Source organism: Sitodiplosis mosellana, unplaced genomic scaffold (genome assembly GCF_009176505.1).
Source record: "Sitodiplosis mosellana isolate CC-2019 unplaced genomic scaffold, AAFC_SMos_1.0 Smas_scaffold_6197, whole genome shotgun sequence".
In the NCBI taxonomy this organism is placed as follows: Eukaryota; Metazoa; Arthropoda; class Insecta; order Diptera; family Cecidomyiidae; genus Sitodiplosis; species Sitodiplosis mosellana.
In genome coordinates, this window is record NW_022601438.1 from 7,971,518 (window position 1) to 7,988,919 (window position 17,402).

At 37.6% G+C, this 17,402-nt stretch overlaps 2 protein-coding genes across 9 annotated transcripts; one reads left to right on the top strand and one right to left on the bottom strand.

Annotated features, from left to right (window-relative positions):
* Positions 1–23: 23 nt before the first annotated feature.
* LOC129577377 (phosphatidylinositol 4-phosphate 3-kinase C2 domain-containing subunit alpha) lies at positions 24–11,245 on the bottom strand. Of its 2 annotated transcripts, none has more exons than XM_055464289.1 (16): positions 11,052–11,245; positions 9,307–9,710; positions 8,841–9,216; positions 8,070–8,422; positions 7,169–7,374; positions 6,837–7,042; positions 6,688–6,758; positions 5,169–5,656; positions 4,704–4,992; positions 2,633–4,596; positions 1,433–2,523; positions 1,104–1,304; positions 774–970; positions 572–660; positions 335–484; positions 24–252 (listed from the first exon to the last, which is right to left on the bottom strand). In XM_055464289.1, exons 2-16 carry the CDS (start codon positions 9,530–9,532, stop codon positions 73–75), a joined length of 6,087 nt encoding a protein of 2,028 aa, XP_055320264.1. In that variant the 5' UTR covers positions 9,533–9,710; positions 11,052–11,245; the 3' UTR covers positions 24–72. The 2 variants fall into 2 exon arrangements, with proteins under 2 accessions (XP_055320264.1, XP_055320265.1); XM_055464290.1 differs by lacking the exon at positions 11,052–11,245 and adding an exon at positions 10,949–11,018.
* Positions 5,913–17,399, top strand: LOC129577380 (SHC-transforming protein 1). Of its 7 annotated transcripts, none has more exons than XM_055464303.1 (9): positions 5,913–6,787; positions 14,071–14,230; positions 14,374–14,444; positions 14,554–14,785; positions 14,887–15,041; positions 15,328–15,478; positions 15,578–15,716; positions 15,917–16,131; positions 16,271–17,399. In XM_055464303.1, the coding sequence occupies exons 2-9, from the start codon at positions 14,114–14,116 to the stop codon at positions 16,409–16,411; spliced, it is 1,221 nt and encodes a 406-aa protein (XP_055320278.1). In that variant the 5' UTR covers positions 5,913–6,787; positions 14,071–14,113; the 3' UTR covers positions 16,412–17,399. The 7 variants fall into 7 exon arrangements, with proteins under 7 accessions (XP_055320278.1, XP_055320277.1, XP_055320275.1 ...); XM_055464302.1 differs by lacking the exon at positions 5,913–6,787 and adding an exon at positions 11,609–11,749; XM_055464300.1 differs by lacking the exon at positions 5,913–6,787 and adding an exon at positions 11,610–12,023.
* Positions 17,400–17,402: the final 3 nt, after the last annotated feature.

Sequence of the window (17,402 nt, forward strand, 5' to 3'; positions counted from 1 at the left end):
GCCAGTGGTTTTTGTAAAAAAAATTTTTCCACTTGATTTTTGTTGATTGTAGGAGCGCTTGCTTTGCATCCATTACGATCGTGTAACATAGCCCAGCGGAAACCATTTAATGAATTCCTCTCTTAGGTCTAATTGACCGAGGCTCAATTCGACACCGCCTAAAAATTCATTTTCCTGTAGCGAATCATGTGTCCAAACGGTGACCTGTAATAAACGATTTTGGATGTTCTCCAATGGCATTCGATATTCCAGCTAAATGAAGGTGAATGAATGAAATTAGTTGAAAAAAAAAAATTATTGGGCAAAGAATATAAAAATTATGCAAATCATTTACCGTTTCCATGAAGCTTGGGAAGCAATTTTTGCGAACGACTTTGGTTTTACGTTTTGTCATTTTCGTTGGATCTGGTTTTAAATAAGCTTTAACATATGTATTTGGCTCTTGACCACCGGTCGTCGGAGGCAGTGATCGGGCATGATAAATCTGTTAGAGAGAGAGAGAAGAAAATCATATGATAATCACATCGAATTATTATCATTATCAGATTCAGCATCGTTTTTAAATACTTACCATCACCGTCAAAGCGCCACGATGATACTGAACCGACAGTTTAATTTCACCACGAACATTCTCAGCCGGACTCGCGATTTGCCGGGTATCTGAGCGCATTGAAATGAACATTTTCGAAAGGGAGAGCAAAACAATATTAATTCTTGATTCTTTAATTAGAATAAATCATCGAAACGGCGTGAGGAATCGAGATGATAAATACCTTTCACTTTCGCAACATTTATATCTTGTTCTTGTTGATCGCGCAAAATCGGATGAAAGAACGTGTAGACTAAGTCTGAGTGAGCGATTTCATCAGCCGAATTGAATAGCGACACCAAGAAGAAACGAATCTCTGGCAAACGACGCTCAGCAACCGTTTTTATATTCGATCGACCCACATGAATGCCACTCGATAAACTGTTTGAACGAGAGATAGAGAGATATTTTTTAATGAAAAAAAAAAGAATAATTTTCACTGGAAAAAAGCCATTTTCAACGTGAGGAAATGAAGAATTTCTATTTAAATATCGAAAATGATGGCTGCGTTTACCTGTGAAGTTTAGCAAGTGGAAAATGAATGCACAATTTTTGGTGAAATTCTAAAAATTCTTTGTACGATCGGAATAGAAATGCTGGATCCGGTTGATTTTGTCGTGTCACCTTCAATATATACGTATAGTATTTCTCTAAATCGTAACGCTTTTGATATCCATGCACGGTAACGGATTTCAGTCGACCGTCTTGAGCCATTCTGCAAAGGCAAAGATACAATTTAATTTCACTCTTCCAAAATTTATGAAAGCTTCTTTGGCTTAGTCTTGAAGTTTCGTTCAAAATAGATAAAAAGACGTTCAATAAAAAAATAAAAAATCAACTTACGTGTATGTGCGCGGCACAAAGCTCAATAGTTCACCGTTGCACTCATCGCCGGTGAATCGCATTTGTGCCAAATTATGCAGGAAGAAATTGAACTGTGTGAACCAAGATTTGAGCGAAATATGAATGAGTTTGGCAAATGATGCAGCTGCTTCTGGATTCGATTGGCCTGGAAGTAATGCATTTCTCACATAGGTCACCGCATCGGCTGTAACGCCTGGAATGCCAGATGTCGCCATAAGTGCCAGCATATGCAATAGTAAATCACCATGTTTCCGTACAATATTAAATGCTTTGCAACACAAATCAACAAAATGTTGGAATTTAATCGATGGCTTATCGCCCATATTAATAACGTATGCCATGTCGGAAGTCAAAACGAATGGGGTGCGATCGCGTTTAAAATTGCCAAACATTTGAGCGTCGCCGAGAAATTTCCCAAAATCAATGTGGAACAAATGGCCCGATGTTTTCAACATAATATTGTCATTGTGACGATCACAAATGCCTAGAATATACGTGACCACGCTATAGCCCGCACAGGAAACCGTGAAATTATCAACGGCACGCTGATACTCCAATTGGCTTGGATTTTGCCGCTCCAGCCATTCGGCGATTGGTTTGTCTTTGAATGATCCCGTCAAACCCCATTCCACTTGAATTTTGCGCAGCGTTTCCGCATCCGTGACCATTTCAATCATGCCACGCTTGTGTCCCGTTGGCACACATTCAAATGTCACCATTTTCAGATCAATACCCTCTTCAAGCCACAGCCTATCCATCACCCGAACCAATTGAATGGTTAGCATGTCTTGTTGCAAATCGTCACCGGCTTTGAAAATGGCCGGCAAAATCATTCGATCTGGCCCAATGTAGCTGACTTTCAATGGGAGCGTGTTGGAATTGAAGTAGCCACACGATCTGGAATTGACAGCGGTCACTTCAAAACTTGGGCTCAACGGCAATGCCGTCGGTTGTTCGAGCAGAATTTGATTGACATTCTCCATGCCGTGCACCAGAACCTTTTGTCGTACGGATTCTTTTGCCTGTTTCACATTTAAGGCAACGTCAGCCAGACTCTTGCACATCATATTCTAGAAATAAGTAAACGAAAAAAAAATGAGTAAATATATCACGGTTGAAAAGAAATGCTTCATTTTACACTAATTGCAATTAAATTATAATAAAAGAAACATTTCGTACCTGGGCAAGGAATTTTCCAGTCAATCGTTCACCGCAAATGGCCATCAGAGCCCGAAGCATCATGAGATTACGTCGATTGTATCGTGCCATTGTGATGATTGCCTCTTCGATTTCGTTCGATTGCGTTTGATCGATGGTATTCTGCGGTGAATCGCCGGGCAAGCAGTGCACCAGTAGCCAATAGAGATGATGGGCAATACGGGGCGATTGAAGCGATCGTGTTATCAAAAATTCGGCCATAGCCGATGCTTCGTACGTATCATGTTTGAGTGCTTGCAGCAGTTGTGGCAAAAATGTGGTCAACTGATCGTTTGATATCGCTGACATCCATCGAACGGCATGCTCACGTATAACAATATCGGGATACCGTGGCAAAAACAACTCCAGCGCCTGTAGCGGTGAAAGCGGTTCCCATGATCGAATCAAGGCATGCAAATCGCTCACACTGTCATAGTCCCAGCTATGCGCTGTGTGCAATATCTTCGGTAAGGCATGCGGAAATTTATGTAAATACAAACGCTTTTCCCACAACACTTCGCGCTTGTCAAGTGCACTTGGATAACCCTGTTCAGCTGTATCGATCAGCTCCTGCTGGAGATTCTTATCGAGGCTGTTAAAATCGAGCCGCGTCGCAACGATATTTTGAGATATTTCTGGGAACACCACTTGTCCACCGTACGATGGAACGTTGATCGACAGTGTTGGACAATGATCACCGTGCGGATGTGTACCTTTCGATGGTGCTGGCCCGAGGAATTTATCGGTTGTTGGTGGCCATTGTGGCAATAAATATGATCCCTCGATCATTTGACGCTCAAAATCGAAGAACTGAATCGATGACCAGCCCAATTCAACTTTGGTCACCTTTCGATCTGGTCCACTTTCGGTTGTATCATTGTTTGCATTTGTGGCAGATCCTTCTGCCGGTTCAGTTGTACATCCATACAAAACGAAAATCAGTCTCGACTCTCTCGGTAAGGTACAAATCGGAATGCTATCAAATTGTAACCAAGAGTCAAATTTCAAATTTCGCAAAAACAGCCCACTTTTCTCATTCGAACACTGCATAACAACCGGTTCGCCGATATACCGTGTCCCATGATAGATCATCGCGCCCAGCATATAGTAATCGTGTTTCCAATGCGGTGGTATGCGATGCAAACACATCATGTGCACCATAACACTTTTGGACACTTGTGAAATTGGAATTGGATTCGTGTGGAACACCGTAGTGCTGACACAGAAATCGACACGAAATGCATGCGAAAATGTATCAATCAACGATTGAACGGATTCTCTGATGCGATTGCAACAGTGTTTGATTTGTTCGGCAATTGTTTTTGGTCTTAAATTGACTTTTGCATAATCGCCAACTTCGGTATCGACTTCAAGCATCGAACCTCCCACCAGCGACGATGCACCATCGTCATATCCATGGCTTTGGTTACGTGCAATCATCCGATTCAATGCATCTATAGCTGCCGCAATGCTTAACGTATCAATCGAACCGAATAGTGCGCATATCATTTTCACCGCTTGCACCACACCCGACTGTGAAATCGTTATGTGTGGCCGTGTATCGGTGGCGGTCGATTCAATTTTGGCAATTTCATCCTCCAGCGTTTCCAGTAAAATCATAAGACTATCGTAATTTATCGTTTCAACTGGCTCATGGGCTAGAATGTCCTCGGGTTTAATGTCCGCATCACGAATGTCATCCTGTTGCGTACGCGCTACACCATTGAGATTTGCATACGTTTTTGGCCACAATCCAAATTGCACATCTTGCTCCAGCTTGATACTCTGATGCACACAATCCAATTGGCTGAGTTTTGATGTTGGCCGCAACCATTCATTCACGCCAATCGGCTTTAAAATATAATCATCAAATTCATTGCCAGAACACTGTTGACCTTCTAACTCACAAAACACATGCGCTATCACATGTTCAACCGTTGTACAAACTAAAAATAACAATGATAATTATTACGAATGAGTTTTGGCTTGTGATTTGTTCTAGATGCTCGCTCGTTCTCGAGACGAGTCAAAATGAATGTCGTCAATTACTTACTATCACATGTAAACACAACAGGTGGTCCATAACCTTCGATTTGACCTTTTTGATTGTTAATCCCATTTTGATCGCTGACCGCATCCGATGCCATTTCAATGCCACTGTCACCTCCACTATTCCGATTTGTTGTTGTATGTTGGTTTACGCTCCCGCCCGGCAACAATGGATGCACCAACAATTTTATCTCCGTTCCCTCGGGATAGTGATTATTGTATTCAGCGGCAACAATGTGACCGACATTTGTTGTTTCGTCATTATATTTGAACTGAGACCGCACTCGTTTCACCTGAAATTACACATGAGTCATCGATAAGAGCGCAAACAATCTTTGAATTCATTTTTTAAAAAAAAATCATTTCTTTTTCGTCCTTTTTTTCTAAATGTTTTTTTTTTTTAACGTTCTTTCTTTTTTGCATTTTTTTTCGCATGTCATCGTTTAAAATTTCTTGTCGTTTCACTCACCATATTATAGAAGGCAAGTAGTTCAGCGTCATATGTTCGGTTTTCAATCACATTTTCATAGAGTTTCGTGGCGACTTTTAGGCGATCCACGCCGGTTTTGTTGCCGGTACGATTGACAATCGGCCGATTGGTTTCGGAGAAGGAAGCTGAATAATAAGCTGGCATTGCATTCCGTGGTGGTAATGGTGGTGCGGATGTTGTTGGTGAAATCGTCGTGAAATCGGGGAATTCATCGTCTCTCTCATCCCAATCGGGTGTGGTAAACGATGAATTTTCCAATTTTTTGCCAATTTCACTCAAGTCAATCGATTGACCCGATGCATTCGTTACGGCATACAGTTCATTATTTGTCATCGAAGCGGGTGTACGATCGATTTTAATGACGGCCTCATAAACCGGATCCGAATACTGTGTTCCACTGCTATACAAATAGTCAAAGGGATCACATTCCGAATAATATGATGTTCCACACTCCGAAGCGGCATCACCTGCAATGTATCCAAAAAAATCATCAAAATTATTTCGTTGATTTCAACGTGAAAAGTGAATGCGTCGTAAATGTCATTGGAATGAGTGGAAGAGAGCAAATGAGAAGAAAAATTAAATAAATTGCCATCGTACACATAGAAATTACATATTTGCTGCTACTATATTTACTATAACAAATTGATTCTCGCTTGAAATAGTAATTTAAATGCGTCATTATGAGTCTATTTTATTGTCGGTTTTTCTTCTCATATTCCGAAACTCCGTTGAACAGCTCACAGCGTTGAGTCGATCGGTTTATCGTTTTCGAAGTTAAATCATTGATGATATTAAATTCATTTCTTTCTTCTTTTTTTTTTCTTCTTTTGGCCACGGAAATCACCAATTTTTTTTTCTTTATCTACACTTAAATCACATCGATTGACGAACTCGTAGAAAAACCGAAATTTGTGTCTTATATATATTTTTAAAATAAATTTAAATCAATTTTTTGTGCGCAATCAAAGTAACAGCTTTAAAATATTTTAGAATAATCCATGATCACAGTGTATTTTGTTTGAGTTGTCGTAATACACAACTGTCAATATTCTATACATATAACACACACACACACACATGGATCAGAGGCCCACATACACACTATTGCATTTGTGAAGTGAAAAAAAAAAAAATAAAGGAGAAAAAAAACGTTCTAAAAATAATCACCCACACGCAATCAAACCAAATGGAATGGAAAGAAATTATGATGAAAAAAAATGAAAAAAAATAATAAATTCAACTGAAATGACGAAAACAGTTGAAATCACAATTTTATGCTAGTCAAATGACTACATGAGATTGACACATTATTAATTAGCATTTTTCGATTATGGACGTAACCGATTCGGTATATTTGTGTAAATCGAGTGAAATTTGAAATTGGTGTTTCTTCTTCGTGTTATTTTTCTTTTGCTCATCTTCGATTAAATTGAAATAAATTGTGTGTGTGTCGGTGTCGGTGTTTATATGAAGTGGATATGGTATTATTAGTTACCTTGATCGTTCACCTCACTGTTGTCGTTCAAAAGCAATGGATCAAATGCTTCTAGCACACTAACACGCAACCTATAACGACAATATCAAGCATTAAACAGGTAAAATCGCAATCTGTGTTTTTTTTTCTCTCTAAATTAATCAACTCACGTGTCCTCGATTCCATTGTCCAAATCGATAAGATCTTCACCCATCTGTTTGGCAGCAGTTGATGTTCGTCGTAGAACAATACTACGACTACTACCGCTGTTGCTATTATCACATAATTTGTTCGTTGATTTCGATGCTAAATTTGTAGACTCTTGTCCAAATGGAATGTTTTTCTTTTCAATACTGATCGGTTCCTTATTGGGGAGCTGCAATCATGATAAAAAAAAACGAAGGAGCTGTCAATTTTGTTTGAATATTAAAGAAAACGCAATATGTGTTTGCCAGAAATTGTGACGCTAAATATTCGTTGAAAACATTTAACGGTGACATACGTGAGCCAAGGCGGTTTCCTGATTTGTACTTGAATTCGACGCAAATGTCGACGAATGCGTTTGTTGCATAGCCATTGATTTGACTGTCATTGTGGTTTGTCGTTGTGTGTATAGATTTGGTGTTGCAGCCGCACTCAGTAAGGGTCGTTCGATTGACGGAACACCAGCCGATGATTGATATGCATATGGACACATTGAGCCCCGCGCTTTTTTACAAAAAACACAACAAAATAAATTCATTATTTTTTTCGTTTCTTTTTTTTTCAAATTTAAAACAATATTTTTGCGGTGTAACGTGAACTTTTTTTCTCCTTTAAAATCGGTGCATAAGAATGTCTATCAAATGACTCGAAGTGATTTAAAAAAAAAAATATTTGACTTGAAAAATAGAACTGAATCATCCTGGGTGTGAATTGAGTATGAATATAGATTTGATTGGGCCAGAAAATATGGGCGATAACAATGTAAATTACCATAGAGGGAGAAAATGATATCAATTTTATTTCACGCTAGAGTTAATATAAGTCGCAACAAAAATCTCGCTTCAAAGAGCTACGACCAAGTCATAGTCGTACTTTTATCGAGTGTGTAATTCAAAGCAACACTCAAGTACATAAATTTGTTCAAGGAAAAGTTTACAGTTTAAGGAGAAAGAAACATCGTTAGAGCATCAGAGAATATGGATCTTCAGTTGCTACTGCAATTTAGAAAAAAAACCAACTTTGTTGATTGTTTACACAGCGAACTAGACACCTACAGATTAATTACCGCACAACCAGCATAAAGATATTTATAAGTTTTCTGTTCTTGTGTAAACAACGTGAGTTTATTGCCATTATTGGATTCAATTTTGTTGATTAAATCAAATATATCTAGAATCTAGATGAAAAATGTTTGATACCTTGTTGCTGTAGATATGGCGTTGAGGTGAAATATTGAGCTGGACTTGTGTTGGCTTGTGCTAATGACATTTGGCTGGCAATGTTTGAATTGTGATTTGGTTGATGACCTAGGGCAATTCCACTCGGTACATTTGGAAAACTAACCATACCACTGACACCGGTCCCACTTCCGCCGCCGCCAATCATTGGCCGATTATACGGATTCATATTATAGAGTTTGGTGAGTTCATCTGGGTTCAGGGTTTTTCCTGTTTGTGCGGTATACGGCATCAATTGCATACTGCTTGCGTTTGAATTTGAAGTGGAGGCCGCATGTAGATAGCCCATCGATGACGAGAATTGTGCATTGCGTCTGAAATAGATACAACAGAAACGGGTAATAGCCATCAATATCAGTACAGTACCGTACTATTCAACCTCCTACTAGCTTAAAACAAAGCAGTACGATAGAAGGAGTGCTGCTACAGCTGAACAACATGTGCTCAAGTTATTAAAAGAACATTGATCGGTTGCAGTGAATGCGCGTGAAATCGGTTTATTTTTGTCCTCAAAAAAGATTCGCACATATTTGTTTTTGCTGTTCCTCTCTCTCTCTCTCTCTCTCTCTCTCTCTCTCTCTCTCTCTCTCTCTGTCTGTCTGTCTGTCTGTCTGTCTGTCTGTCTGTCTGTCTGTCTGTCTGTCTGTCTGTCTGTCTGTCTGTCTGTCTGTCTGTCTGTCTGTCTCTTTCTTGTATCGCGGAATGGATTATGAAAATAATTGATGTTTTTACCTATGAATTTCATCGACCATTTGCTTGAAATTTGAATGCGAATCACAAACGGGTGATGTGGCCAACGATGATGATGTTGTTGTTGTCGTCAATGCCGAGTCATTGGTCAATAGTAAATTATCATTGGAAATGCTTTCCGTGGGATTCGAAAATGATATTAAATCGGTATCATTGGGTTTGGATGTGTTTCGATTGGGATTCCGTTGTGTACTGGATGGTGGTGGTGCCAATGAACCGCTACTCGACGATGTGGGAAATGTTGTTGATTTTCCGCTGGCAGCGTACGATGTCGATGGTAAATTACCGAATGAGCCGGGTCGTGGTCGGGTCACCGATTGATTGGATTTTATACTTATCGATGATAAATTGCTATGTGCTGTAACGTTGACGGGATGAAAGACCGAAAATCGGATTAATTTTCATTTTTGGTGGGCATGAGCGGTAATTTTCCCGCAGAATGACTTACATGTTGAAAATTTCATAACACTACTAGTGATGACCGAGCTACCGCCGCCGGCGGCGCCGCCGCCATCGGTCACCGATGAGCCGGTCAATTGCAATGATTTGGTGCGATGAAACTCTTCAAGTGCTAATGTTTCCAAACTAAGCGCCGTCGCCTTTTCCAAATCTTCTTTGTATTGTTTGTCAAAATCCGTTTCGTTGGCATTTTGATTTTTAATGGGCCGTTCCATCGTTCGATATCATAAACTGGCCGGGTGTCACACAGATCTGATTATATCCTCCAACATCAATTCACAAATAAATTCGTTTTCGTTTTACTTTGTGTTTTTTTTTCTTCTTCTTTTCTTTCTACGATTAGTTTTGTTTCGTTTTACTTAATGGGTATATGTCAAAAAATATTGTTTTCTTCTGGAAATATTTATCACAATTATTGTTGCGCACTTCACGTGGTATTTGATACAATTTCACTTCTCGTTTTTTGTGGTTGTCGTGTGTGTGTGTGTGGTTGTGGTTGTGGTAATGCAAAAAAATCGACGACAATATGAAGACAGACACAAGAACAAAAAATAATAAATTATATGTAGTGTTAAAAAACAAGACCTTTGAGGGCTTTGTTTTGTGTGCCGTTTGCCGTATATTCTCTTCTTATTTTCACGCTTATTTTGATTCGGGGGGAGGAAGTGATATTTGACACAGAGACACAAGCACACACGGCCTAGCGTTGTTTGAATAATTTTCGCTTTCTTTTGCGTTGAATGATCGTCTGTTTACATTGTTGTTTGGTTTTCATAATTGATGTTTCAACGTCGTAATGTCTTCACATTTATTATTATCACACAAGACATGCATTATCTCATCCGCTTCTTGTATACATATATATATATATTCTACGCTGTTTTTCTATTCGTCTCTGGTTCTATCTATCTGGTATTGGTTGAGTTTTTTTTTCGGAAATTAGTCTGCGCCTCCTAATGAGATATTGAGCGTGAAACAATTCCTCGTCTCGTTAGTGGTGATTTGTTTATTTTTTATTTTTCTGTTTGCTTCTTTTCCTCGGTTTGGACTTTCAATATGAGCTGATCGGACAATGAGCTGAAACTGATAGCTGTCGAGAGACGATGCGGTGAGCGACAGAAAAATGGCAGCTGAGCCGTCGTCGTCGTAGCTGTTGTCGTCACATCTGATTCCAACACTCAATGAAAGCACGTCAACATTTCAATCCTTTTAAATTTGTTGTTGTTTTTTGTTTCTATTTTGCATTTAGGGAATTGCATTCACCCAATTCATTCGAACTGCTACGGTTGCTGTTACTTTTGCTGTTGTTGTGTCTTGTTTTGCGAATGTGGCTAACTTTTATTACACACCAGAGACTTTTCAATATTTAATTATGTTGTTGTTTACAATTGTTTACTGTTTTTTCGACATTTTTTTTTCTGCTTGCTTATTCACCGTAATAATTTCTCGGTAATTTTTGTTGAATGAACTTTCGAGCGAACTAATAAAAAAAAACCAATGAATTCGCTACTCCCTGGCTCCGTGGTTGTTTTTTATATTGTAGAATTGGAAAAAAATAGAATGGATTTGTTTTTTTTTTAAAGAGAGAATTGTATGCGAAAACAAAAGAGATACTAAAACAAAAACTCAACAATAAAATGGTCTTTTGCACTTTATTGTTGCTTCACTTGGCTCTGTGTTACTGTCAAAACTGTGAAACACAAGAAAAAATATGTAAGGTTTTTGATATGCTACTGGTTTCATCGTTGTGTGTCGTCTTCTTCTTCTTCTTAAATATCTTTTTTTTCTCTTCTACTTTTGCTTTTGGTGTGTGCTGCCTTTCTGTCGCACTTTATTATATCGAACGCAAATTGCAATGTTTGTCGATCATTTGGATGGTTTTCGTATCGGTCGATTGTATTGGTGCAACAAATACCGAGTGACAGCAGAGCAAGAGAGAGATTATGAAAATGCCGATGTGTGTTATTGAGTTCATACACACTACCATCAACATACGTGGGGAGCACACACAGATCAACGTTCAAAATTCGTCATTCAAACCAAAACCCAACGTAAATGAACCACTCATTATAACAGCTATGTGAATATATATCTTTCTCAGTGTTTTGCACGTTTATCATTACCATTACAATTACACATGCACACGGAGTGTGAGCGAAATGTCAAAACCGTTTACTGTGTGTATAACATACATGTTAGTGACCATGTACACTGGTATTGGTACTAGTAAGTAGTAAATTTTTGACAGCAAGCAGCAAAATATGGCAGCACCATACACAAAGAGCATATTCTACATAGAAATTAAGATACAAATATTCAAGTGTATTCGGTTGTCTTGTTTCAATTGACTTGCTCTTTCTCTGTCTCTCACTCTCTACACATCATTTTGTTGTTATTTGAATTTTATGTGTTGCCTTTTTTCCGTGCTCTCCGTACGTACTCTGATTTATACGTGTTTTTCGTTGTTTCGTATATCTTTTTCTGTGTGTCTCTTTATAATTTCATTGTTTGCTACGGCCTTTTTTTTGTTTTCGTCCATACAAAAAACGATGATGACAAAATAAAGCGATCACAACGGGAAAAACCGAAAATTTTAAGAATCAAATGAAATTCTGAAACTATAATTTAATTTGGTTAATTTTTTTTTTTGTGTGTGTATTGATCGGAAAACCACAGAAAGACAACAATTTGTTGGTTTTTACAATTGTGAGTGTTGATCGTCTATTGCTTTCGAATTTCCTGTTCAATGCTTCAGTTCAATGCTGTGTGTCTGATTTCTTCATTTTTAAGTTTTTCGTTGGTTGTTTTGTTTTTTTTTCATTCGACTTCGAAAATGATGAATAATTTTTTCAGGGAAATGATTCAGAAATATCACTACTGGAATGCATAGTACATTCCAGCCAATTCAAATTGAAAGCGTAATATTGTTGCTCATTCGAAAAGTGTTTATGTTATTTAATGGATTTTGATATGTTGTTGATCGTTTCAGCGCACAACACACCATATATTTCCGCCTAGAAATCTATACATACGTTTCAATGAACAAAAATAACAAACGACTGAGTTGATAAACAAAGGCGAAAAGTGAGCGTAGCATCCCATTCGATCAGGAGTTAGTACGTCAACAAATGTTAGCTAGGAATGAATAATTGAATTTATTGATTATTGATGTGGTTGATTTGTGTGTGATTCCGTCTTCGGCCCCAGGTTTTGTGGATTCGGCGTGTGTATGTGCATGTGTATATGGCAATAAATTATTAAATGGCAATAAATTGGATTAAATGGCAATAAATTATTACTAATTGGCAACCATGGTGACAGTTATTAGAAAATATAAACGATATACATAGAGAATGAACGATAGCCGATGTGAATAACGAGTCATACAACGCGCCAATTGCTGTGAATTTATATAACATTACACGGAAATCATGATCATGTTACCGCCATCGCCACCGCCACCGCCGCCACCAAAGTATGATGAGTTGTAGTGTATTGCACACTCGCGCGGTTGACACACGCCATCGGGCCAATTCACTAATTAGTTTCTCTTGCTTCGTTAAGTTGCCGCTCGAATATTCTTTCGTTTCCATTTAAATTAAATTCCAACCAAACTAATTGCATGAACGATTGTGTATGCGTCACTGAGTGAGTGTGTGTGTGTGTGTGTGTGTGTGCCAAGGCCATTTAATGAAGCTTTCATCGAGTAATTGGCCACCGAGTGCATTAGTCAAATGAAGAAATATACGCGCATATCATGATGATAGATTAATCAGTGTATGACGAATCCACCGAAACACGGGCGAGCCGAAATGTGCCTATGAAAAATCACTCATTCGCAGTCAACCGACCGATATGGTAGAGCGGCAGAGAAAGAGAGAGGGTCAATCGTTGGGTTCTTTCTCTCGATGGAGATAAATTTCCGTTGTTGCCATTTATGTACACAACGACTTATTTCGATTCAGTACGTTCTTATTCTCGAAGACCAATCTTCCTCTTGTTTTTCTATTTTCGAATGCGCTACCAAGAGCCTTTTTTTATATGTTAATTCGAAGAATGAATAATTCACAGTGAACTCATGTGAATAACTGGAAAAAAAAATAACAGATAACATTGTGCGTGGCTCGTGTCATTATTCGTGCGCTGTTTCATTGTTTGTAGTCGCCAATCGACGAATTTCTGTTTTGTTTTGTTAGTGTTGTGTTGTTGCCATTCGTTCGTTCGCTCCTTATTCTTCTTTTTGGTTGTGGTTGTTGTTGTTGTTGTTTGGCTGACGCTTTCTTTATAATACGTTCGTTTGCCTTTTTTGTGTGTATGTGATTTACTTACGGTCCAAATGAATACATGGAATTTGATGTGATTCAGCTTGAGCAATGTATGCAAAACGGAATGCATTGAATCGATGCAGAGCTCAAGAAAAGAAAAAAGAAAAAAAAAGAAAAAGAAAAATGATATGTTGGAATGCAAATATTCGATATGGCCGATTCGATAGCGCGCGGTGCATGTAATATGATAACGGCCACTTGTGAATGTAAATATGACCCGGTTTCTCAATTGAAATGCACCCAGTCTTGTGTGTGCCCATATTTGTGCGCATAAGCCGTTGGCCATTCGAATATCAATCGAAATGCGAACAACGATATTCCGAAACCAAACAATAAATTCAAATATTGATAGAGATGGAGAGAGAGAGAGAGAGAGAGAGAGAGAGAGAGAGGGAGAATGTAATGTGGTTTTTGTGTTTGTTTTACAGACGATTCCGCTGAAATTCACCATTCACCATAGTTGCCAGAGATATGGATGGAGCGGACGGTGGCTGCGATGGCGGCAAATCGTTTGGCAGCAAACCAGCTCGAGGATGGTCGCATGCCGATAGCATAATTTCCAATGAAGGGGTCACATTCAATGTTCGGGTATGTGTTTTCATTAATGTTTATTTGCTCGTTTGTTTTTTTTTTTATTTCATCCAGATTCCGTTTGAAATATTCCTAATGAAATGATTTCGTTTCTTTTATTCTCTCTCGTCTTCTGCATGTGTCATTGGTCCAAAATACAGTACATTGGATGCCTTGAGATAAAAACATCAATGAAAGTATTAGACTTTACATTGCGATCATTAGTGGCCAAGTAAGTTGAACTAGTATTTGGTTTTTGTTTGGAATTTGTTTGCGCTGAAAATTCAGAGAAAGATTGTCTTGATATGCTGAAATTTGTTCACTTTCGTTTTTCTTCATAGGGAGTGTATAAACCGTGTATGCGAAGCAGCCGGATTAAAAACAATGAAAAAACGACGCTGTGATAAACGAATACAGCAAGCCTTGTCCGATACACCCAATATGAGTAAGGCGGGCGCAAACGCCACATTGCGCGTATCGAGTAAATTTTTATCACTCGTAGGTTTAGAAAATAATGAAACGATTGCAAAACATGACATGCCCCGAATATCATTTGCATCCGGCGGTGACTCGGTAAGCAACACACACACCGTTTATGCCATTGAATGGCTATTTAGATTTTATTGAGAAATTTTTAATGAGTTTTGTGACATTTTATACGCCCATTGATGTAGGAAACACTCGATTTTGTTGCTTATGTCGCTAAAAATGTGCAAGACTGGCGTGCATGCTACGTTCTTGAGTGCGGCGGTGGTCAAGCGTCCGATTTAATTGCTGCTATAGGTCAAGCATTTGAACTGCGTTACAATGAATTCTTCAATAAATCAAAGTGAGTTGAATGCACTAAATTGATATTCACTATGTACTTTTAATCCAAATGGACAATCTATTTTAGTATTCAAGAGAACAAGCACATTTGTTGATCAATTTCACATGAATTGATACGAAACTGTTTGAACTTCGGGTTTGGAAAGATGACAATTTTTTTTTTTCATTAAAAGCAATTAATTTTGTTCAAAGTTTAATCCATTTTTTCGGAAACCATTTTTCCGAACATCACATGGAAAGTGAAGGAAACGTCGACTAATTTGCTGATTTTTTTTCTCTTTTGACAGCGCTGAATTTGCATCAAGGGACACTGAAAACCTAAACATTGAAAAAGATTATTACAATGATTTACCGGGCAAGTTACCACCTGAACTCTTAGATCCAGTCGAAGACATATCATCGCAACATGCACAATCATTGAGAAAACTCACAATTCAAGTATGGCCACTTTTTTATCTCGTTCTGTGAGATTTTCAATTACACATTTAATAAATATTTACACTTTTTCATTTCAAAAATTAAAAAAAAAAATTACAGAAACCACGCGAACGATTGAGTAGTAATTTGATTGATTTGAATAGTCCACCGCCTGATCCAAACTATGTGAATGACAAAAGTTTTGATGTCAACAGTAACACAACACCGCCAGCAATTACGAGAGATGTCTTCGACATGCGTATGTTTTCAACACAATTTGTTTTTTTTTTGTTTTGTTATCAAGCTTCCGTATAATAATAATGATTTGTTTTCTGTGAAATCATTTTTAATTCAACAATTTCTGAGAAACTTTCTCATGGTTTCCTTCATTTTTTTCTGAATTTCGTGATTAGAATTTAAAGGAAAAAAATAAATATCATTTGCTTGTCATTTTCGTAGAGCCATTTTCACTATCGGCCGAAGTACAAAGATCCCAGCTACTAACCGAGCAATGGTTCCACGCGTCGATCAGTCGACAAGCGGCCGAAGCGCTGCTCAAACATGACGGTGACTTTTTGGTGCGCGAATCACAAGGCAAATCTGGGCAATATGTTCTTACCGGTTTACAAGCACAAACTCCAAAGCACTTGTTACTTATTGACCCAGAAGGAACGGTACGATTAATTTATTTTGATTGGAAAAAAATAATAATTTCGAAATGATTTTGGTTTTTCATTCCGTTTTTTTTTTTCATTCAATGCCATTGTTTGTGTTGTAAAATTCATCGGTTTGCATCTGGTTTTTTTCTTGCAGGTACGCACAAAGGATCGCATATTTGACAGCATTAGCCATTTAATCAATTACCACTGGACCAATGTGTTGCCTATCATATCGGAACAAAGTGCCCTTGTTTTACGAAATCCCGTTATAAGGGACTATTCAGTGCCATCGTAGCATCTTAACGAAAAAAATGAAAAAGAAAACCGATAGGAACTAAACAAATTGAGATATTCGATATATGACTTATACAAGTTTCGGTGCGAGATATTCGTACGATTCTACGAAATGTCAATCATTCCCCAAATACTTTTATTTTTTATTTCAACGAACAAAACGAAATTATAACTTCTTTTTTTTTCTATTGTATGATAAACAAAACATAATATCAAAAAATGAACGAAAAAGATAAATCAAACATTTTTATAGTGTAAAAAAAGATCAAGATAAAATTTAGTCGCAAAGTTCATCAGATTTCATTGGATTCCATTTATTTCAACGATGAACGATTCCAACGAACGTGAACGAAATTAGTGCCAGAGAAAAAAAAAAGAATTTGGAAATCAAATTCATAACCAAGAGCATGTTGATAATGTTCTCACTCACTATCCGGAGTGATAATCATTTTTATCACCCAATAAATTATGATAAAATTGGAAAAAATATCCACGAAAAGGAAATCGATTGGTCAAAATTGTCAAAAGATAATCGATTAATCAAAACGGAATTGTATGAATAATTTGATATTTACACCTGGGATCTGATAGAACCAATTATTCTTTTTCTCATTTATTTTGGTTTTCCTCAAATATATACATTCACAAGTTAAGAAATAAAAAAAAAAAACATTTAGGATACATACGATTCCCAAACCAACATATTGTGGCTTAATCAAGGGGCTCTTTTTTGTAATATAATGCTTATTTTTGAATTGCGATAAAAAATTAAATAAAAATCGATGTATTTTTTTTTTAATAAATTCCATTCTATACAGAAAAAAACGAAATTGTTAGCTTTTAGGATGTCAAGTGACTTAGTTTAGTGTATCAAAACCAAAATTGATTGCAATTCATTCGGATGTACTATGTTTGGGAATTATCATCGATTTTATTAGAATAAAACCAAATCTATTTTTGAATCCATGCTTTTTCAAGTGAATTTCAAACCG

Bases quoted from the DNA above. Each gene is read 5' to 3' on its own strand.
- LOC129577377 (XM_055464289.1), bottom strand. From the start codon at position 9,532: ATGGAACGGCCCATTAAAAATCAAAATGCCAACGAAACGGATTTTGAC. The intron at 7,375-8,069 runs GTATCAAACATT...TTTGTAAAAAAG, and splicing joins GCCATATCTACAGCAACAAG to CGCGGGGCTCAATGTGTCCA. The intron at 971-1,103 runs GTAAACGCAGCC...TCGTTCAAACAG, and splicing joins CCACTTGCTAAACTTCACAG to TTTATCGAGTGGCATTCATG.
- LOC129577380 (XM_055464303.1), top strand. From the start codon at position 14,114: ATGGATGGAGCGGACGGTGGCTGCGATGGCGGCAAATCGTTTGGCAGC. The intron at 14,786-14,886 runs GTAAGCAACACA...CCATTGATGTAG, and splicing joins TTGCATCCGGCGGTGACTCG to GAAACACTCGATTTTGTTGC. The intron at 15,479-15,577 runs GTATGGCCACTT...AAAAAATTACAG, and splicing joins TGAGAAAACTCACAATTCAA to AAACCACGCGAACGATTGAG.